Source organism: Anabas testudineus, chromosome 9 (genome assembly GCF_900324465.2).
Source record: "Anabas testudineus chromosome 9, fAnaTes1.2, whole genome shotgun sequence".
Classification (NCBI taxonomy): Eukaryota; Metazoa; Chordata; class Actinopteri; order Anabantiformes; family Anabantidae; genus Anabas; species Anabas testudineus.
The window spans coordinates 18,988,394-19,013,127 of record NC_046618.1 but is presented as its reverse complement, the minus strand read 5'-3'; the positions used below and the strand labels follow the sequence as shown (position 1 = coordinate 19,013,127).

Below are 24,734 nucleotides of genomic sequence, written 5' to 3'. Positions count from 1 at the left end.
AACAACCACATAGTGTGTAATGACAAGTGCATAGCAAATAACACACAGACTGTTGAAACCATGCTACTAAATGACCTGTAGAATACATTAAAGTCCCTCTATTGACATATAAACAATTAGCTAATTAAGAAAATTGTTTATGGCATAACGATTTCCCCTTTTCTATATCAAGATGCTAACACATACCTCTCAGTAACAGGCTGTGTGTGTTTGCGTTTCTCTGTTTGCACGTGTATATCTGCTTGCAGTCATGGAAGGAGGCAGAGCACTGAAGTTGAACTTGCATCAGCTAATTGCCATTATCGCTGTTGCTGCTGACTCCGCTGTTCGCTATGTAAAATGTGTACAAAGATCTCTTAGCCACTGCTATCTGTGCTACAATACACATTTGAGGGATATTGAGTGTGAGAAAGAAACAGACTGAAGTAAAAGCCAGACGGATGGAAAACAGCAACAGAAAGCATTAGTGAGGAAAGAGAAACTAACAGAAAAGAAGAGTTAGAGAATAAATAGGTGAGGACTGACAAAGACAAAGAACCTTTCTCTATGTCTTAACAGAAGCAGAGACAAACAAACGGGCCTGAGGTTAAGTAACACTGAGGAAACACAGAAATGTATTTGTGAAATGAGTGTTTGATCAGAGGAAAGCTGTGAAATACTTAATCGTGAGCTCTGAGTGTATGTGTGCTGCTGATATGTGTACAAGTGCTGCTCTCTGTAAAGACCTAAAGCGAAATGAAGTATCAAGAAGAAGTGTGTCAAGTGTGCACAAAGACACAAAGAGAGAGTGTGAGCGAGAGAGAGAGAGGGAGAGACAGACAAACAAACACGTTAATAACGAAACATGAATCTCCACATCTGCACCGAGAGGCCACAGGAAATGGTTGGAAATAAAATTACAGGTCGCACATGCGTAAATGTGCTCTAGAGCATTATAGATGACATAAATTAAACAATAAAGTCATTGAAGATGTAAATGCGTGAAAATGAAACCCTGCTACTGCTCCAATTTCAGTTTTACGGCTGGACTCACACATTAATTGACAAAGTCTGGTTGTCTTGCTGCCCTGTTATAAACTTGGTTTATAGGTATTATTCATTCAATGTATGTAAATAACATGTATATGTGCATGCATATATGCACGGTAAACTACTGTGGATGGCCTCTCTGTTGCTGGTGCTAAAGAGGAAATGAAATTCCTTTAAGTAGAGTCGAACAAGGCAGTTGTCAGTTTAGGAGAAGAAATACATAGGAGACACTGAGAGTATAGAAAAAAAGTATGTGTGCTATAATGTAGCACGCAAGCACAAATCCAGATACCTGGTCCTTAAGTACAATTACTAATTTCAATTTGTTATTTTCTGTTTAATGGTATTAGTTCTCCAGGTCATTGTGTGTGTGTTACATCTGTTCAACCTGTGCGTGTACAAAATGTTCTCAAAGCGTGCATGTGTGTGTGTGTGTGTGAGAGAGTGTGTGTGTGTGTCAGGGCTCAGCTGTGAAAGGAAAATTGGTTGAAGGCACTTAGCTGCAATTTACTACAGACGCATTAAACACATTGAGTGTATCAGTGTGTGTGTGTGTGTGTGGACAGTAGTTTAGATTTAACTCCCTTGATGTACTGCACATGCCGTCTATAACTACCTCACGTTTTCACATACACACATGTACTAAGGTACTTACATCAGTTGGACAGTGATCATTTCCATATACAGGTTATGAAGTTCATTTGAATCTACAGTTTTCCAGTTAGTTGTTTGTACCGACTTGCCTTGCCCGTGACTTAACGTTTTGTTGAGGGACATCACTGTTTCCTGTTCGCCCCTGCTCTTCTCTGCAGCTAAAGAGGGAGAACTACTTCAGAGCAAAACAGTTCAATTGAGAAAACATTACTTTGTGATCTACATCTTCATTATCATCTCTCCGAGCTCAAGTATTCTTGGTGGGAAAAAAAAAAAAAAAAAAAAAAAAAAGCAGCAGGAAATTAAGCTTCCCCATTACCCGGAGGCGAGTGATTTAGAGAATGGAAAGAGTTCAGAAGAGTTAAAGTTTAGAACAGAGAAATTAGGCTGTTTGGCTATTGCTGAATTTAGAAATGTTATTTTTGTCCAAACTAGTTAAATCATCCATCAGTTTATCAGTTAAAATGCCTTTATTAAAATATACTTAAAAAATATTTTGTCAGTGATATGTATTTAATTTCTTTAATAACACATATGATTTAGTTATTTCTTCAAGTTGTCAAGTTGAAACTGATCAAAGTACCTTAAGTTACTACTGAGGTTTCTGATGTCTGAAGACATGCTGACTCTTTTTCTTGCCATTTCCTGGCCTCTCTCTCTTCTAGAAACCACTTTGCAAAGTCCCAAAGTCCCCTTCTGCTGTTTACAGGTATCGTTGAAGTAAATGAACCTCGACTTCCATTGATAAGGTGATTTAGCAAAGCGTCTGCCTGGTGCCACAAAAGTCAATGCACTTTACTAAAATAATTTGCAAGTGGTTTTCTAATGTGCAAACTACTGTATCATCAATATCTCATCAATTCTTTGTGTCTGCACGCATATTGTAGGGTGTGGTTATATATAAATGTAAAAAAATAAATAACAAAAATAGAAGCAGTGTGCATGTAGAAGCACACGTATGATGATGATGCATATCTATCACCCTGCAAAAAACAACAACAACAAAACAACATCAGCCTCATTTTTCTGTTTTATTTTTCAGTTTTCACAATCTGCAAACTCCCATTCACCCTCAGTGAGGTCCTACCTGCAGGTGACCTGCTCAGTCTCAACCAATCAAAGGTCAAGTACATTAAAACTTGACTAACAGGTCACCTGTTGCCTGGTGAAAACAATGTTCCTCTTGCTTTCTGCTGGTTCTCTATGTTCACCTGACTAAAATCTGTGCTGCCTGTCGCAGGGTGTTGGAGTTAGGAGCTTTTTAACACAGTTGGCCTGTTGTTGAATCTCTGCTGGGCACAGCTGTGCCAGTCTTTGTTGTTGAGGCAAAAGACAAAAATAAAAAAAAAGAAAAATTTGTTTTTGTCTCAACATCTTAGAGAAAATGTCAATTTCCTAATTGAAAACAACAAACATTTAGTTTTCCAGCGCTGTGAACACGGCAAGTCAAAATGAGAAAAAAAAACTTTTATGCAAGAAAGAAACAGACGACTGAGTGTCCGAAGTGAAATAAGAAGGAGGGGAAGAGGAAGTTGGGAATGAGCAAAAGGGAAATGTGAAAACAGGAAAAGAAAGATCATGAGCTCCAAATACTGAAGAGGAGGAGGAGATAAAAAGAGCAGAGGTGGGAGGGAGGGAGACAGATGAGGGAGGTGACAGTTGGGCGAGCTGCCGAGACAAGATAGAGGTTTTGGATGTGTGTGTGTATGTGTGTGTGTGTGTGTCAGGGATAAATGGCTATTATCACTATGACAATGTTAATTACAGCCAGACTATTAGGCCTGAGGAGTGCCGGCTCATTTATTTGGCTGCAACACAGTTGTGCGTGGATGTGTGTATGTTTGAGTGTATGTCTGTGTCATTTTTTATACTTGGGAGTGTATATGTGTGTGATAGCATCAAATCTATTTGATAGACAGGGTAATTACTTCAGGCTTCGGCCAAATGCTGAAATGTTTCTAGTCATCTATAAGACTTCAGACTAATCATTACTAACTGAGCATGTGCCAAATTTCCACTCTTTCATTGGCAGCTATTTTAAGACTTTTATAACCACATTTTCCCCCCTTGTGGAATCAGAAGATGTTAGTGTAATAGTGTGCATAATATTTCCCACATTTTCTTGAGCTACAAAATAGACATAAAGAGATACAAAACAACTATAAAGAGGCACAAAATGACCACAAAGAGACAGAAAATGACCAAATAGCAGCTGCAAATGACTCAACTACCACCCCAAACAATTTGTTAGTAGGTATTTTGTGTATTTTTCCGTTTTTATAATATAAAAAAAAAAAAAACAGGCATCACACATCAGATCAATAGTTAAATACGTGCACTCATGATGAAAACTGAAATGAAAGTTAGAAATGTAATCACGTTTACGCTGCCTCTACAGTTTAATCTGGCAATACTTGTAAAGTAATGCTGATAAAATTGGATGTAGATTTGATATGATGTTTAAGTGGACGTTAATCTATTTACTGTTTACTGTATATCTGTGAGGAGACATGGAAAAGAGGGTGTTCCTGAAGATACCGCTGAGCCTTCTGTGAGTAATTCAACCGCACACCATGTGATGAAACATGTCCAATTGATAACTTCACGCCAATGAACACCCAGCTGGTGGGTGGACAACAGTGTGAGACTAAGATTGTATCAGGTACCTCCCAAGTGTGAATGTGTGTAGCTGTGTGAATTCTCAGGCAGGATATTGCTCAAAAAGAGCATTTTGGGTTCATGCGTTCATCCACACCAATTAAAAAGTACTGATGCGCTGTTGCAGAAACACAACCACAGATTCCTCTCTCTGCCTTAGAGCCAGTGAAACGGAATATGTAGGCAGGGAACAGTCATAAAACCAAACATTTCAGATTAGTCAACGCGTGTGTTGCTCAGTGAATGTAGAAAATGTCACGGTCAAATGAACAAACATCTACTTTTAATTATTTGGCTTCTTACTGTGATTCAATGTGAGATTCTCTGCTACAAGCAGAAGAACATTAACCTTAAAGTCCTTGAAGATTCATACGCTAATAGCAGGTTATGAATATATTGACGGAGCTGATTGCACTACTCTTATTGTTATTACATTGTTGTTGCTCTCTTTTCTATTCCTTTGACTGAGGGAAACTGGTGGAGAACTTTGTCACCATCCTCCCTGGGATTCCCAGAGTTGAATGCGGTGTAGTGTATCCTAACCCAAAGTCACTGCTGTCCTTCACTGTCCCACCTGCCTGCCTGTCACAACAATAACTGTAGCTCCTAATGAGCCTGTGGGGGTATCTGAGAGTCAATCAGCCCGTTGCTGGGGCAGTTAGCACACGCTTAACTTATGTCCTTCTTGTCCCACTGCTCCTAAACAAGCACACATATGGGCACGTGCTAAGTTTTCGTGGTTATTGGTGGTTATAACTCACACAGACAAAGAGACCAGCTGAAATGATCACATTATGCTGTAACTGTGTTTAACTGATGTTAGGTGACACTTTGTGGCACAAGGACCTCAAAATGAACACATTAAAGAGTACTGTCTTTCATTATTTTTCTTTTATTAAGAAGCTTTGACTTTAATTCCTGCATTTATTACTTGTCTTCTTCCGATTTCAGTGATCTGGGAAATGAAATGTGTGCTTCTGTGGCACTTAGGGCAAGTCAGAATGGATAACAGCATCAGCCGAATGCCTGAAATACAAAATGTAAATGTAAAAAGCAGATGACATTTTGCTTTCCTCTTCACAAATTAATGAAACGCAAAAATGCAAGGAGAGGACGAGGAGGGGGGGTTGGGACTGGATGGATGGAGCTGGATAGGCTAGAAGAGAGTGTGAGGAAAGGAGGGAAAGAAAGAGAAATTAAATGGAGAGAGAGAGAGAGGGGACTGTGAAAGGAGAGAGTAATTTTGGGAAGTCAAATTGAGATAGGAAGAGATGAAGGGATGGAGCAGGAGGGAGAAGGGATGAAGACATTTGGTAGATATGAAAGCTAACAGAGCGAGCGCACACACACACACACACACACACACACACACACACACACACACACACACACACTCCACACCACTCTTGCAAAGATCCCAGAGAGAATTGTACTTTCAATTTCCAGACTCCTAATTGCATTAGAACTGCCCTGCTCTCGTCTCCTCGCTCTCTCTCTCTCTTCGCCTACGTCTCTCACTCTCTTCTCTCTTCCTCTGCGCTGCCCAGGACTTTCAAAGGACTATTACATGGAGCTCTGCACCTCTGCTGGGCTCTCCTCTGCCTCTGCCTCTCCATCTTTCTCTCTTTGTTGCACTCATACTCTCTCTCTCTCCCTCTTTCTTTGTCCTCTCTTTGTTTCTTTATCCTTCTCTCCCTTTGTCTTCTCCGTCTTTTGCTCCTATTAATTAGTCAAACTGTTCCCTTCGTATTGTGTCTATTATCTTTCCTGCCTCCATCTATCTTTTTTTTACTCTATCCCACTTGTCTCTTTCTTCTTGTGGTCTTTTTTCTACCCCACCATCCAGCCTATTTGGGACTAGTTTTTCTTTCTCTTCTTTCCTCTGTGTTATCATATCAGTCTCTGTGTCTGTTTCTCACCCACTTCCGTCACTTATACTTAGCTAACTAGACTAATTTCAGATGAAGGGGAGGTTTAGCTCGCGGCTGGATTAGAATATTTCTCCTCTCTTCTGTGTTTATTAATTTCTCCTAGTAATGTTGCTAGCGTTGGTGTTTCTGTAGGACTATCCGCTCCCCTTTATAATACTGATGATGTTCACTTGAGCACAGCACTCAGCCCCCAACTGTTCCAGTACAGCTGCTTTAGTGGCCCATGAGGACTTTGTGGTTAGACTAAGCAGCTCCCAGGTGGGATTAAATGTAACTGAGCATGAAGGAGGCTGTTCTCAGTTTCTTATGTGGTTCACCAAAAAAGTTAAAGTCAAATCAGCAAATCCTATCAAAAAAAAGAAAAAAAAAAAAAAAACCTAAAAGCCTCTGAGGTTTTTGTCTTCCCCCACTTTTCGTTTTGTTTCCAGCAGTTGTCTCACGTTCACCTACATTTTAGTGAGTTTCGTGCAGCTTTTTTATTGCAACCACTAAATACAGAGGGGCAATTTCACATTTTAGTATCTGCTCTCTCTCTCTAAAAATGAATTTAAATGTAGTACTTGGTTGGATTAAAAACCTGCATACTTTCATATGCTCTTTGGCACATGATTAGTCATCCCTCACCCACACTGTTCTGCTGAGATAATATTTTAGAGAAGAAAAAAGAACACAATTGTTCACATAAATGATGAGATTATACTGAAATTCAAATTAAACAACTTCTGTTTGGCCCAATAACTTACCATACGTTGAGAGCACTTTGATACAGTCAACCAGCCAAAGACTACTGAAGATAATGAGGTTCATTGTGTACATTAAGACACAGCATATATAAATACAAATGTTGCCGCGTCCTTCCATCTAACTTTGGTAAAACTTTAATTTCTTCCCCATGTTGTTGCTCTCCTGACATGTGCATTGCCAACATCAAAGTCTGTTTGATACTGGCATTAACACAACAGAAAGAATATAGAACTTGTGTTTTTGCCAGCACCACCATCACCAGCATCTTCCTCGCAAGTTATTTTTATAACATTTCATTTTTATAAAAACTTTGTTTAAAAGTAGATAAACAACATAAATGGCACGTCTAATATTTATTATTACAAAACATGTCAACAAAATGACAATGACATTTTATTTAATACATGCACTTGTTGGAATTACAACAAGTTTCTTTATAGCTATGTTGAAGCTGTCACAGCACTTGGTTAAGTTCAGGGAAATATGGTCAAAACCACCCTATGGATTAAATGTTAATAGTGATTTATGTATCAGGCACATATCTCGTGCAACCTAATTTAAAGTTCATTCCGCTCAATACAGAGGCGCAAGTGTGTCTTTTCTCCACTTGACTTTGCATGCTTCTCTCTCTTTTTACATTTAGTCAGGGAGTAACAACAGGGACCTCTTCTAGACTTATACGTTTTGTCATTTCCTGACTTACTTTTCTAGCTTTAAACATCTATTTCTCTTTTCCGCCCACACTCCACCCTCTCTCTCTCTCTCTCTTCCCCCTATTTCTGCTGAGTGATTGGAGAGAGCCAGAGCCGCTTGGTATGGAAATGAAACTAAAGCTCAGGACACGCAAGTTCTCACTGACCCAAATACATGCACGCACACACACACACGTAGAGTTTGTCATATGTGTTGATTAATTGGATAGTCTAAGGCTGGTAACAAGCAAATAGTAAAACTGAAAAGAAGTAGAGGGGCATGTGTAAAAAGAGGATTTTCTACCTATTGTGCAAACTGTATAGACGTGCAGCAGTGAGTAAAATAGGAGACACAGAGGTTAATAACCAGAATAACAGATTTACATTAGTTAAGATATTATACAAGATATAATAAAAAAAAGATACCCCAGAAATGTCAAAGACTTATTGTCTGTGAACTCTCACGAGAAAAGGTTTAATGGAGAAAGATTTCTCTGTGTGCATCCACTGAGTGAATATTATGAAATACTATTATGATTTGAAATGTCTGCAAATGTCTTAATGTCTCCAACTAATAAGTGGAAGTGAGATTTGTCAAAGTGGCAGGCCCATCCTGCTTTCCTTCTCTCATCTTCTGGTTTATGATTTGTTGATTTTATGAGTCATCAGAGAACATGTGCTAGTTAGTTTTCCTCTAAACAACAAAGCCAGCTGCTGTGTGAGTTAAAACAAACACAGAGGAACCTGGGGAGCGTGGTCGTAAGATTGATCCACAGTGTCTTGCGTAATGTCAGTGTAAATGAGCAACCTCGGGTATTTAGGCCACTGCTGACACACACACACACACACACACACTCACACACACACCTACATGCACGAAGAAAATAGGAAAATTGAGAAAACAATAGGTGGAAACATATAGAAATAAAAAAACTGTGAGGTGGTTTTTAATAAACACCCAGACTGTGAAAATGTTAAATCTATAATTGAGTGAGAAAACTCTGTTTGTGTGCGTCAGCTCTTACGAACAGATTGACTCCTCAGTTTCCTCTTCCTACTTACTGACTTCCTTTTACAGAGAACCAATGAGAGGAAGCAAATTAAGAAGCCACTTAAAATAACTGCTAAGAGGTCTGCACATGCACACGCACAAGCACATGCACAACTCATTGAGAAGTGAGTGCAAGAGGCACCTTGAAGCAACAAAGATAAACAAGTGTTCCAATTAAGAATTAATTACATAGGAAAACCTCAGAGAGAGGGGTGAAACCATGTGGAGAAAGAATAAGAGGGCAGGGATGAGGATGAGATGAGACAAAAAGGGGGGAAAGGCTGGTAGAGGAGAATGGAGAAAGGGGGGCGAAAGAGATGGATGAAACCAGCAAAAGAAGTCATCAGAAAGGGAAGAGAGGAGGAAGAAAGACAGGGAGAGACGCAGAGGAGTGTTACAGCAAGAGAACTACTAGATTCCAAGACAGGACAGACAAGAAGAAGATAAAGAGAAGAGAGAGTACACCCTGCTTTATTCACTCAGTCCCTCTTCTCTATACGTTAATATGATTATTATGAAGGAGCACAGGCTCAATCAAGCATTCAAAGTGTATGTATTTTTCTTTGTAGAAACATACAATTGAATTTTGTATTGTATTCAAATCAAGTTGGAAAAGTACTTTTCAGTCTCTCTGTGCTTTATTCCAGGCTGGGGTGTGTAATGGTGTTTGAAGGGAACATAAAACAACATTATTACTAATCCAATTTATCAGCTGCTAAAACATCTCTAAGAGCGAGGGAAGTGTAGCAGGTCCATTTCTGACCTCCGTTTTCATGCCGTTTTCCCCTGGCTAACATAACATGTTGTTCCGACCCTTTTCCTCTGTCCATTTATCTCCATTATTTTCTCTCATTAGTTTTATGACACAGATGGGCCTCCTGTAAACCTCATCTCTGTCAGGTAAAGTCAAAGATTTACAGATGTAACCATGCAGAGGGCAGGACTTTTTATTATATTAAATAATTACAGGATTAATATAAAAACTAAACCTGGTCCCAGTAGGACTCTGAGGCTACAGCTTAGCACATGCAGTGACACTGTCCATGGTGCTGAAACCTGGGTCGTCTAGTCAACTTCAAAAGTCCTTCTCAAACTAGTAGTAAAAGTAGTTTTTTCACCCATATTACATAAATTACACTGACATTACTCTACATTAACTCCTCTTTCTTAACAGATAATCAGACGAAAGCCTTATATGTTATCTGTAGATGCATGTTTAAAATAAACGTCACTGGCTAAAGATAATTCTGTTGCCACTTCGTACACTAGCTCATCTTCTCCCTGTTGACATTTTTGTAATGTATAATTCTTCCCTTACCATTTTAGAAACCTCTATTAAACTATGCAATAAACATAAATACTCAACCTTTCAGTGCATGCAACTGGGCCTTCAATCACTTGTCTTTGTTATAGTCAATCTAAAATTAAAATTCACAAGCTGCCCAGTAGGAGTAGGACATGCTGTAGTAAGAATGGGACAAAACAATTGTATACGCTACCGACAGTGGAACTGGCAAAGCTGTTTATTGTGTGAAGCAAATAGTGCTGGATTAACTGTGTAAACTGTAGATGTACTTTAGCTGTTTTTAGCCACAGCTTAAAAATTAACCAACCCTCGCCGCACATTTTTGGCCCCTCTCCCTCCTTAAACATTTTCAGAATCAAATATGAGAGTAGTGTGGGTTAAATAAAAAGGACTATTCTTGTTTGAAAAGCAGCAGCAGCAGACTCGATTCTTTTCAGTGTGACTGGCTGCTGCTCTGAGCCGCCATTCAAAAGACAATCACTAGTCCACTTTTCAGAGTAAGAAATTCACATTCCCACTAATCTGACACGTTTGCATTTTGTCTGCTCCACCCTACTGTTCTCCTTAGGCAAAATAATTTAAACTCCCTTACTGCTTCTATTCAGCAAAGGCTCTGCGAATGAGCCTATAGATGGTTTGTTTCAGGACAAAGTGACAGGAGTGACACAGCTTAGGAAATCAGCATCTGGTACAGTGCAATAACATTTCCATATATTTTGCTAAATAAAGGACACAAACTGTGGTAGAGCATATAACTCATACCGCTCTGTGTGTTTCTTCCTTGTGATTTCTGTCTGACGTTGCAGAAAGCATGCAGTGGATGTGAACATGATTGGAAAAGGTGTCACTAACCGCTTAATCGCATTATTAACTTCAAAAGTGCGCGTTAGAAAAGACGACACACGTGAAATCTTACCGGACAATAGATGAGCAGTTTTAATGTCATTTTCCTCTCTCTCAAGTCTTCCTTCTGTCCCTTTCTGTCATTCTATCTATATTTCTAGCACTCTCTTGCTTTCTTTTTGTCTCGCCCATCTCTCTCTCCCTCTCCCTAACTCTTTCTTCTTTCCTCACCTCTTCTCTTCTCTCTAAAAGATGAAACCAATTTTTCAGCCCCCGCAGGAGACAAATTACTCCTAATAATCCCTCGTTTCCTGAAGAGGGCCCTTTTCTTTCCCACTCAGCCAAGAGACCAGAACCTTAATGGATATGTGGAATAAGGAGGAAAATGTCGGAGGCGGCTCGGTAATGACAGCCATTGTTCTGGTTTTCGCTGTTACCTCGCATTGATAAGCTGACTTTTGATTTGGAAGATGTTAGATGATAAGGCAGAGTTGAATTATCCAAACATCAGACATAGAAATAATGTTTCAGTGCCAGCTCTGAGTGCTCCTGATGCAATTACATGTGATACTTCGTTTCGAGGCTGTTTTAATATGTAACAGCTGTAAAGGTCTCACATTTTGTTACATGCTTGTATTTTCTATTTTGCAGTTTTGTTCCAATCTTCAGATGTGAAACAGTTTAACAAGGAGGATGTGGGACTGGAAGCTTTTACATCCAGCTCTCTTTGAAGATTCTCACTCATAATTTCATTCTCGCAACGGCCCCCGAATAGTTGGAGCTTTCATCTCTGTGACTTATCGCAGAGACCCCTCTCACTGACAGACACCTTAAACTACCAACCAACACCTGGTCAGTAGTTCTGGTAAACAAATCAGGAGACCCAAATGACTTATAATAGCAGCTATTTTGTTGCTTTTACTTAAAGGAGAAGGAGGAAGAGAAAGTGAAACAGCACTTGTAGGTGTGTATAGACAGCTACAAATATATGTATTTGTGTGTGGGTGCACAGGCTTTAAGAGTAAGATAATAAATGCAGTCAGACTATAGATGAATGATTGTAGAAAGAGAGACACTTCTGATCAAAGCAATAACTCTATAGTAAAAAGTTACTCCATAATGAAAAAAATGTAACAATCAGCTATTACAAATTATATGAAGTTCTTGCGCTTAATGCATCTGGAAAGTGTCCCGTTCAGACTGAGTTCCATCCAATTTTCTTATCCACTTGAGGCACTAACTTTAATATCATGTTTAAGCAAGTGAAAGCACTTAATTAGCGTGAGGGAAATCTTGTTATCTTGCTTAAATACTGCTCAGGACACAGGACAGGGTGTTTTTACTTTTTCAGTATTTACCACAAACTAAATTTAGACAGACCTTAGTAGCCTATACAGTATATAATGACATATATATGAACCCCGGTCACTGATGTCAAACTCCTACTAGTTCATTCATCCAAACTCCCCTAGACGTCAGTGTGGGACTTGAAGGTAACATTTGTGTAGTGGACTAAGTGTTGCAAGTAAACATGATCCATGGCATCACATTTCCTCTGAAACACCAAAAGTTCAAAGAATAAATGTTTCTGTTAAATGAACCAGATTAGAGTTCATTAAAGAGATTACAATACAGCTGTCACACAAGCGAATACAATGAATATATATATATATATATATATATATATATATATATATATATATATATATATATATATTTGAACCTTTGTTTATCTGAGAAAAGCACAAGATACTTGTTGAAAAGTACAACTTAATTGGAATAATAAGCTAATTTAGAGTTTTCATCAAAATCTAAATAAGTTCATCTTGTCATATTTTGTTAATGTAATTTATAACACTAAGAACTGGTGAAGTAATGCTGATATGTTTGACAGGAACAGTAGCAGAGAGGAGGAGCTGCTCCTCTGCTGTAAATGACAGCACTTAATGTTAGCATGACGACGATAGCCAGGACGAGTTTGGATAACTTCACCAGATCTGTGTCTCAAATACTCGCTGATAAACTGTCTGCACTTGAACCAGTATGAAAAGTATGAATGCAAGTGTATGAACTTTTCAATTATTTTAAAGAAACATCCCTACTAATAGCCACAGTACACAAAAATGAGTTAACTTTAAGCGGAGCAAAGTGCTTCAGGAGAAATTTTGCCAGCTCAGTGTCAGTATTAAAATCTATGTGGGCTCTGCGCTGTTTCATGTCTGGCAACCTGTGTTGTTTCTTTAATCTCCGATGACCCATAACAGTCATTGTATTATTTAGTAAGGTAAATATAATACATATTGTTTCTTTAAATATTTGATGGAGCAGTGATGTACAGCAGCATTGCTCCATTCACACTGCCCCCTTGAAAAAAGCTAGCAAAAATCCCAACAGCACTGCCATTTGAGATGATGCTTTCAAGCTTGCTTTTTCCACTGTGTGAAAGAGACAGGGGTTGCAGAAGCCCTGAACAAAATTGGGTTTTCTCACTAGGGCTTTGCTGTTTGAAGGAGGGCTATCAGGCCAGATTAGCTCTACCTCAGTGGTAATGGAACTGGGAGCATTTTGAAAAGCATCCTCCTCCTCACTTTTTAGCCTGAGGGGCTTGGTTTCCTTTAGCCAGAGCCGCAATGTCTGTTTTGGGATGTGTCTCTTTTGATCTGTGGGTGTATGAAGTAATGGTAGTACTTCATCTGATACGGACAGCTGCAGAGTTAAGAAGACTTTTAAGCAATCTTTTCCTTCACCTGACCCTGTCTAATAAATGTAAATACAAGTTCAAAGTCATCATTCTTATGTAAAAAAAAATGCTCTTTTCTGGCTATAAAGCTTGAAATTTAAATTTATGAATTTTTCCTTTAAGAAAAATCTGGATGGCACCAATCCATGAAGCAAAGTGCACAGTGCAAAATATATAAACATTTGGATTTTATAAAGGTGACATTTTTATTTTACTGCACTTCACAACTGTCATATCTTCATAAACTGAAGCTTTTATTCACTAAAATTACTTAAATTTGTTTTATTGACACTGTTTGTGGAAGTGTTTAGTAAAACTAAAAAGAAAAGGGACAAGAATGAGCAAGAATCAATTTGAAAAGTTTTATTTTTAGAGGATTAAATGCTTTGATTTAAAATTACCACTTTGTCAGACTGTATTAGTGCTAAATTTAGTTGTTGCTGGTAATATGACTGCCAAGTATGCCTAATATAACTAAGTTTGAACAGTTAATTTCTTTTTGTTGTGGGCTAAACAATTTGTGATATTGTGTCAGTGCTTGTCAAAGTGACACTACACTAAATACTAAGTAGAAGGAGTAATGGGTCAAGTTGGAAAGCAAATATTTAAGACTTAAAGTGTGCACAAGTGTTTGTGTCAGTAGCTGTTGTATATATGTCTGTGAATTTTAGTAGATGATTGCACTCGGGTCTTGGTACAGTATGTGAATCCGCATGCATGTCTGCATGTATGTGCTGCACCTGTGTATGTCCATATTTATGAGGCTTCTTGCCATCTTGAAACCTGTGAGAGTGAAACCCGCTGTGTGTGTGTGACCAGGAGGCTTGTAGCAACAGGAGGGGGTAAACAAGCTGACCTTTACAGCTTTGATCACCCTGGAGGAAGTGGATTGGCAGCGGGTGGCAGCAGGAAGAGTATGGCAAGCAAATGGCGGAGGAAAATATCCATTCCAGGATCAGAAACATGTGCTGCTGGGTATGTCAATATACAGGTACAGATATCTGTAGTTGTGATTATATATTATCGTTTGTCCTCATTTACCTCAGCCAGTGGTACAATCCCCTGTATATCAGCATTGCTGATGTAGAGGTGTGAGACTTTCTCCGTATGCCTGGAAGACGTCTGCATGCCAGATGGGTACTCGACGTTCCAGTGTAGAGTCTGGGTTGGTACCAGGTTGATCACATTATCGACCTCGAAGTCCAGCTGCATCACCTCATAGGATGGACTTTCCAATCTACAAAAACAGAAAGAGGTTGAGTGTGAGATGTCTGTTGTTGACGGCAGTTATACTCGATATATTTTACATTTTCCTTTTATGCATGCATATGCATGCAGCATTCAAATTATTGTAGGTTATTTCCAGATGTGAACCGCTGAGATTCATCACGCGCAGAACAGTTGTGTCAATTGTGGAATATTGTAATAGTGACATCCTGCAATTGACGGCATTAAGAGAACCACTTAATGTGCCATATAAGTAAAAATAAATAAATACAACTTAAGGACGACAATGGCTCAGAAATACACATTTCACATTTTAAGACCTCCTACAACGGCATGCAGTGCACAATAGCAATGTCTATTTGGGTCAATATAACTTTTAAGTTAACTTAGTTGCTCTGTCACAGATAGCGTCAATTTGCCTTAAATTTCATCGTCAATATTTCCTTATGAATCAGTGTGAGTTGAACAACTAGTGAAGCAATGCAAGTCTCTCTGCATGTAGAATTAATAAATAAACACGACAGAGTCAATGTTTAAGTGGCTACGAGTAAAAATCATTAAAAACAGTCGTTGTTGGTGAAATCTCCAGATTACTACCTGCAGATTCAGTTCAGATTCAAGGCACTGAAACTTATAAAAGGACATATTTTCCTCACTTGAAGCTCTCTATTCTAATTCTGATTCGTACTGTATGTTGAGAAATGTGTCTGTCATTTTGACAACTTGGACTCCCACCGCACATCGTGCCCTCACAACTTTTGTAGACTGTCATTACCTGCTTTCCCTCTTTGCCTGTCAGGCTACCTGATTCTATTAGCTGCAAGTGCGAATCACATCCCACTCTAAAATATCACCATAGCCATTCTTTGCATCTGCTTCTTCAAAGCTTGTGCCGACTTTGTGATACTGTAGTTAGAGTTGGTGCTGGAGACCCTGATCATGCAATCTAGTTTCCAAGCAATTAAACTGCAATCAGAAATATGTCTGTAATTGCAACATCAATACATGTTTTATTAACATAATGACCATATATTCACAGTGAATCTGAATGTTAAAATAGGCTGATGCCTAACATATCAATAAAATGCACAGAGGCAACATATTTTGCCAAAATATCTGACCTATAACATTACTTTCTGCAGAATATCCGATTTTGCAGTACAACATCGAGTTTTGTGACTCCAACTTATTAATGTTTTTTATGGTTGGGTTTTGTTATTCACATCACAAACTAAATCTTTCTCAACCCCTGACATAAGTGCTTTTCTTACCTAAACCCAACTTCATGCAGGACTTGAACTTTAATTTTCAGGATATATGGTTGATTCATATTTCACACGTAATAATCTAACTTTAAAAAAACTCAAATCAAATGTCCACACGGACAAATATCATGTTCCATTTGTAACACTTTAGCTGTTGCCCACAGGGTGTTTTAAGATAAAAAAAAACTAAAAAACACTATCTGCAATGTGACATTTTCCGTGGTCAAGATAGCAGTGAAATCTACCCACTTAAGAGTTCACAGTCAGTGCAACACAAAAAGGTCTCCTGGGTGAAATTTTGGAGACAAACATTCAACACACGCCACAGCCAACTAAAGCACCAAGAAAAGCTGCTCTTAAAATGATGTAGGTACAGTTTAGCGACAGAAAAATGCCTCAGACTGCATGTTTGATACAATTCTTTAAAGATACTGTGTTTAACACAAACCCCCCACCCGACAAACACGCACACCTCACAGCAGCGAGTGGATCATGAATTAGAAAGAAAGAAGGTAAGCTGCTGTAAATTGATTCTCAAGTCAACGGTTTATACCTCTGTCTTTGACCACACACACACACACATAGACAGACAGATAGATAGATGGGGGATAAGGTCATGACAAAGCCAATTGCTGAGAGCCTGTGATATCTGGTGTGTTTCTGTGTGTGCGAGGTTTTGTCTAGGGAGTTGGGGTGAGCAGTGTGTTACACAGATAGATTAAGGGGTGAAAACTGATGGGTGTCAGCTCCCTTTAACCTCCTCCCAATCTCTCCACCATGCTTCCTTTATATTCATCCATCCCTACCCATCTGTCTCATAGCAAACTTAAACTGACATCATATTATCTAGGTACACATGTATAAACTTAGGAAGGAATGACCAGAGCTTTACTATTAGTTTAATAAGCCACTACCTAAGCTATGCTAACCATCATAGCAGGTGCCATCATGCAATCTCATAATGTTCCTAAAATGCACAGGCCAAGTGATGGCAAACAATTATTTAGTTTTAGTCATCGAAAGTTGCTCTTTTCTACTGACAGTCACAATGACACAGAGGTAATCTAAAAAAGCTGAAAATAACCATTAAAGGTCTGAGAGTGTACACAAAGGTACTTAATAGGCACCAGGTGGAACTCTGTACATCAGAGATCTGAAGTAGAAATTAAGAGGGTCCCAGTCGTAATTATGACTTGGATGTTGACGTGAACACAGTTATAATTACAGTAATTACCACGGCCTTGTATGACACGGTGACATTAGGTGATGATGTCCTCATAGGTCGTATTTTAGATTTTTTGGTGAGGTCCTCTGAGTGTGTGTGTGTGTGTGTGTGTGTGTGTACCCATAAATTCAACTTGTTGTTTAATCTTAAAGGACAGAGTAGCAGCAGCCCTGTTTCATATTTTCTATGGAGAAACCTGAAATACAGCAGAGGTTTAGAAACATACACACCCAGACACAATGCTCTGCCACGCTCACTGTCTGTTCCTGTCTCTCCTACATTCACAGACACTTGCACTCAGGCAATGCACAAACGGCACACTCCTCTCTCTGTCTCTCCCTCTCTCTCTCTGTCTCTCTCTCTCTCTCTCTCTCTCTCTCTCTCTCAGAAAAACGCACACTCACACATACTCACACATACAATGTTGAGTGTGTTTGGGTGCAGTGTAATCACTGGAGCTGAAAAAGCAATGTGTCTGCAGTGACAGGTTCATTCAGGTGTTAGTTCCGTCCCAACCACAAGGCCCCAATCCAATATTGCACTGTCCTCTAGTGCATACTCATACACACATCCTCGCACACAAATGCGCACGTGAACGCTGTTCTCCAACACTCCAAAACCAACTGCAGAACTTTACACTTTCTTACCACCTCTGAGCAACGCATGTTCTCGTTCCCAGGTCGAGAACTGACGTTTGTCAAACCTGCTAGTGTTTCTTGCTGTAGTAGCATGGGAGCGTTGCGAGAGTTGACCCACTCACAGAAATATTAAAGCAACTGCTTGGGATGTCTGTTGAATCGGACATTAAACTACCTGCAGCAATATTGGATGCTTTGTGCTTTTACATTTCAACTAGAGAGCCAACCAGTTGTCAGCCCAGGTAAGATATTCAGCGGGGATAGTAGTAGTCATCCAGAAGTAGTTTCACCGCTGTAAACTGCTTTCTTTTAATGATGTGCTGATATTACAGAAACAGAAAAACACAGGAGACTCTGATCATTTAAATGTACATTTTGTATGTATGGATGTATTTACACCACAAAACACAGATTTAAACGATCGATTACGAAACAACTCTTGAAATGCTTCAAAGAGTCAGAACATCAAGGACAAGGACTTTTATTCCCAACTCACCTGTGTAGCTAGATAATTGATATCGATAGCTTGATGCACGGCGTTGCTGTGGACTCAGACAGACTGACATATACACATCTTTTTTTTTTTTTTTTGGTGGCTTTTTCTCTGCCTATAGGGAGACTGGCCTGGCTTAACCTATAAACCCAGATAAAAAGACTTCTTACACCGTGTGTAAGTGGTTTGGCCCTTCTGGACTACTTTTTTTTCTGTTTATCTATTTAGCCTCTAGTTAAATGATTTAGTTTTAAGACTGTTTGCAACTTCACTGATTTAGTTTATTCCTCCACCTTTTTGTTTTATTACTGTATTACATATAGTAAATATCGTATTACATACTGTATTTGCCTGTTCTCTGCATTTTAAGTCTGATAGTGTCAGGAGCCATGTCCCTAGTGGATGAATCCTACTGACTTTCAATATATATTTTTTTTTCTTGTGCCAGTGAGGTTGAAATTCTCTTGACATTTTTTGGATTGTCAAGTTTGGAACAGACATTTTTATCCACCTTAGAATGATTTGTAACTTTGCTAATACCTCTTCATCAAGCACCATTAGACCAATATCAGGTTAAAATGTGAATAATCTAATACTGAAGTTTGCATTTAATACACATTTATCACTTTTAGAAACGTTCTTAACGTGCTTAACAAGGATGGTGAAAAGGAACATGTTAAATTTGTCTTTGTGAGCAGTATGTTGACATTAGATTTATTAGTTCAAACTATGACTGTTGTAGTTTGAACTAACTGTGATTCTTAGTCATATAGAGTTTTTTTTATTATTATTCTTTGTCAAGTGTCTATATATGTGTGCATGTAGAGACACTTTAGCCTCCGTAGGAGCGTGCTTTTGTGTGTGGCACACTCCTTTTGATACTTGGCCAGAAAGAAAAGGAGCCTTGGCTTATTGACCCAAGGGGTAACACATACACACACACACACACACCAAGACATCTCAAATGGCCTTGCTGTACAAGTAAATGTGTGATGTAGTCAAGGACCCATCCATCTCTTTGTCACAGCTTTAACAAGGGAGACACATAGTATCTGAACTGACACACATACATCATTGCTTTAGCAGTGCAATCAAGTCTTACAGCTAACTAGCTGCTGCACCCACACATACACATGAAGTTATTAGCAGAGCATCTGAGCTAATTTGGTCCTTGCTGCTGACCCCTTCCTGGTTTGTCCTTCTCAGGAAAAACAGAAGATACTGTAGCTGAAGGAAAATCTCTCCCTTTAAGTCACCCTCAAAGTTGCAAAATACAGTACACACACATATGATCCATAAACACCCACACACACTATGTGCTGCTGTGTAGCAAGCACAGTGAGGACAGGTTGTCTTATTAAAGTGTACCGTAGGAAAGTGGTGATCTCAGGGGAAATTCTAAGGACAATAGAGAACAAACACACACACACCAACAGACTTGCACTGCTGACAAGAAGAGAGGAAAGATCCCCTGGGAGAATACAAGGCAGGAAAGAAAAGATGGATAAGGGAGGAAGACAAGAAAAAAGGCAAAGGCACAATTTTTCTCTTTTTGCTCAGAGGAAGTTGTCACTTACAGCGTTTCCCCTCAGCACCCGCACAGCCAGTGGCTGCCAGCAGGTGTGTGTGTATATATGTTCCACACAGAGAGAGACAGAGATAGGGTTTATAGAGAAGTATCTGACATGGGATAGACAGACAGACATGTAAAAAGCAATATGGAACATGCAGCAAGTGGTGAAGTGTGAGAGAGACTGAAATCAACACATGCAAGCATCAAAATAGAGGTAGTAACACACACGGTTTCTTTGTCTCTCACAGCTGTCAGAGACGTGTTAGCTGCAACAGGGAGACAGAGAAAGACAGAAGTAAAGGCGAAACGATGCCAGGCGGAACCACAGGCAGACAACACGCCGTCACAGCCATCACCCACCTTCACCTTCACTGTATGTGTGTGTGTGTGTGTGTGTGTGTGTGTGTGTGTGTGTGTGTGACAGCAGGACGCAAAGATGCAACGCACCGGCGCAGACAACCCCTGTCAGTTTGGCTTAAGACAACCCCAAACTATGTGTGTGAGTGTGTATATCAGTGCATATTATTACGTGCATTTGCGTGTGTGTGTGTGTATTTCACTTCAACAGTCCATCAACTATTCACACTTTAATTTACCACCTTAGTGCAAAATGTGTTGCACACACACACACACACACACACAACCATCCATCCAGCTAACACATGAACCGGGTGAATCTTTTTGACCTGGTTTAGCCTCGACTGACCGGCTGTCAGATCTGGGCTGATATCAGTTACCAAAGCTATAATGTCGAGGGAAATGGAAAAAGATACATGATAGAGAGAAAAGGAAATCCGGTGCTATCTTAACCCATAAGAGTCCAGACCCCTTTCTATTGACTGTAAAATTATGTTGGATATAAAACAAACTAAATGAACCAATGTTCAACATCCAACATTTCTTAAAGTGACACCCAATCAAGATGCTACACCCTAATTACACCTGGATAAAAACACATACTACACTCGAAAAGACAAAACTGTCCAACCTTATGGGTTAAACTCTCTAGTAGCCCATTGTAGTTAATTATTCGATCGTAACATGCTAAATACTTAATATCTGATCTTGACCATTTGTGATATAACATAATAGTTACGTGTTAATGGTGCCATTGATGCCGTAATGCACAACAAAAGGATTTTATGACAGAAGGTTAAAAATGTTTGTGCTCTCATCAGTCACATTGCAAAAAGAGTTTTTCAAAATAGGTTCAGGAATGTGATTGGTTTGTGGCACGTACTGTGAGACACTTCACACTTCAGTAATAAATTCAATATATGCACGTGTATTTTCATATAAACACCATCTGTAAGTACACACAGCCTCATTACATTTTCAGTTCAAGCTGTGACCCCTACTGAGTAACTAAAATACACAAATACTAAATAAAAAACAGAAGACATGCATCGTATTAGCAAGATCTGAAATAACAGGCACACCACTCAGTTTTTCTTTTACCTCTTTACACATCAGGCACACAGGTTATTTGCATTTTTAAAAGATATAAGCATGAATACTTGAGCCGAACTAACAGTATTTAAACAAACTGCAAACAGGATTTCCTTCAGTACAATGTTTTGACTGTAAAGCACAAAAAAGACAACCTATCCTAGTGTGTGTGTGTGTGTGTGTGTGTGTGTGTGTGTGTGTGTGTGTGTGTGTGTGTGTGTGTGTGTGTGTGTGTGTGTGTGTGTGTGTGTGTAAAAGAAAGGGTGTTGAGTGTGTGTCCGAGCTGTCAGGAATACATTCAGGTTGTCACTGAGAGGACAGAGGGGACTCTGGGGGAATGAGTTTGCAGAAACAAAGGAGATACACACTGACTCATACACACACTCACTCACACACACACACACACACACACACACACCACTATACTGTACACAGTGTACAGCACACACAGACAGAAAGATTGCACCCTGCCTAGCTGTTGTCCAAAGTGTGTTTTATGAAACATTAAACACATTTGATACACCTCAGTCCTGTGCTGCACCATCTATTAGAACATGTGCATTCGACACCCAGCAACACACCACCTCAAGGTGAGAGTTAAGAGGATGTAAGAGGACGGATCAATAGTACTGAGCAGACACACTGTAGACGGTGACAGTGTCTTGTTAGTTATAACCTGTGTGGCACTGAAGTACAAGTAGAGTTCTGGTACTTTTCATTAGTATTTTCAATTTGTACTTCTTAACACACCCACTATTATTCTACTAGAATCCTACAATAGTTGTTGCTTTTGCAGTACAGTTTTATACTTTTATACTTTTAATTTGTAGTTTTATACTGCAATTTGTAATGTGCAACCAGGCTACAGTATATCAAAGTATATCCAGCTTCTGAAATACCTTAACCTAGTACCATCCAATCCTATCTTCTAGAAAAGATGCTCATATACAACTAATTTGCATTAGCCATTATATTTTCTATGAGGCCTTTTTTGCTGTGCAAGTGTAGCAAATTTACCATTTTTAAAAATAATGAATCTGTGACTATTCACTACAAAACATCCACAGTGTATTTAATTGGTCTTTCCTACAATACTTCTCCAAACCCAACGTAAAACCAATTGTTTCAGTCGTCTAATCATCCAGTAATGATGTTGGGCAAGAATGTAAAACCGGGTCTCATTGTCTCATTTTTTATATTGTGGAACAGTTTTGCTGACTTGTGTATCCCTCTCTTTGAATCCCACTAATATGTATATGTACCTGCATCTGCAGTAATGTGTGTGTATGTGTGTGTGTGCTTCTGTTTCTGCACGTCTTTTTAAAACATTTATGTCTCTTCATGTTGTTTTATTCTCCTCTCGCTTTCACTGTCCTTTTCTCCGTCTTGCACACAATCTTGTCTTTCTTTGTCTCACTGTCTCTCTCTTATGCACGTGCACACACACACACACACATAGCTGTGATGTGGTGGTAAGTAATGGACTATTCTATGGCCAAGTGATTGTCTGATTGCACATGGGCCCTTCTCTGACATGCACATCCCCCCTATCGAGCACCTACAAATACACACACACAGGCCTATACCATCCCTTTTTGTCATTCACGCTTTGTTGTTCATACCTACCCCCTACCTCGACAACCAAATTGCCTCCTCTCTCTGTCTAACATATACCGACAGACACACACTGCACACACAGTGTCTCCCTTCATGATTCAGTTATTTTAAGAACTATTCTCCCCAAGTTTTAACAGTGACACACATTCGCTCTTTCCATCATGGGCACAGGAGGGGGCAAACACAGACCCCCCACCCAGGGGTCGTTGTCAATTGTATAGTGCAATATGCAACATGCAAATGCTTTTAAGAGAGGCTCAGCGAAGGGCCACAAGTGTGTCTGCACCTGTGTGTGCATGCACAGTATGTGCATACTTTAGTGGTCTCCCAGGTGCCGTGTGTGTGTTTTTGTGTTTATGTGTTTTTCATACAGAGAAACATTTAGCTGAGATTATAGAGAGAAGAATGTGCATTCCTGAACATTTAACAGTGACCGCATCTTGTTTGATGTATCAAAATGTAAATTGAAGCTGCATTTCTGAACTTTTGTCTCATATTCTTTTTGTTTCTAAACAAAAATGTCTTAATGTGCATTTTGCATTACAATACTACGAGGGGGGCTATAGATTTTCCACTCAACATTATACATTATTTGTTCCGTCAGTCCCACAGCACAGACGTGACATGTAAAATGTAACATTTTAATGAAAAGGACAGACATTGTTATAAGTTAATATTAACTATATTGGATTAAATGTTGTTAAAGTAATAAAAATTAAATGTTGCTAACTTGAGAGAATCACACAGTGAGAAACAAACATCGGGATAGATAAGGATAGATAAAAGATATCCAAGCTGTTGACAGAAAAATAAGTAATGAAAGATTTTACATCTCAGCAATGTTCTCAGCATTAAAGTCCATTAGGACTGTTCTGGTTTGTCTAATTGCTGCAAAATAACAAGGTATGAATTATAATCTTGATGAGATACAGAAGGTGTTCCATTACCAAGCTAATTCCCGTCATTCATTTGCACATATCTCCAAAGATCTCATTAAGTCCGACACATTTCCTCCCACCAAGTTACCTCACACAACCCCTGTCCTAAAAGCAAGTGACTTAAACTCTCATAAAAATTACATGATTGTTGCTTATCACCTTTAAAAGGATTTTCATATGTGAGAAAAAAACAACAGTTGGCGTTTTCCGGCAAAATCCTGCCTCCAGACTGGTGTTTGTTTGCACTTTTGCACAATTATATCCAAAGATTAAAAATGAGGAAAAGTGCAATTAGATAAATTAACGATGAAATCAAATATGGAGTGATGATAGAGAGCAAAACAATCATGTTGCATCTCCTTTCAGGCACATCATGTACTGAAACTTTGATTTCTATGTACCAATAATAACATTTCTTTCTCAAGCTCATAATTCCAGTACTCTTCCATCATTACATGTAATCATCGGCCTAGCATGTCAGCGCTGGGACTCATATAGTTTAACTGTTTAAAAAGCAAGACAACCTTTTAAAAAAGGGAAAAATAAAGCCTAGGAGGTTTCTTGGTTTGCATTGTTAAAGATCAGGCGAAGATTGTTCCTAAAGGAAAAATCACTTTTTCTTCTTCTTCAGAAGAAGAAAATAGGTCCTGGTTTCTCTAAA

At 39.1% G+C, this 24,734-nt stretch overlaps 1 protein-coding gene across 1 annotated transcript in view; it reads right to left on the bottom strand.

Moving 5' to 3' along the window:
• si:dkey-215k6.1 (transmembrane protein 132B) overlaps positions 1-24,734 on the bottom strand; it is a 191,381-nt gene that overhangs the window by 40,856 nt on the left and 125,791 nt on the right. The window contains exon 5 of the mRNA XM_026342342.1: positions 14,690-14,885. Coding sequence (XP_026198127.1) covers positions 14,690-14,885 — 196 coding nt within the window. The remainder of the gene's footprint in view (positions 1-14,689; positions 14,886-24,734) is intronic.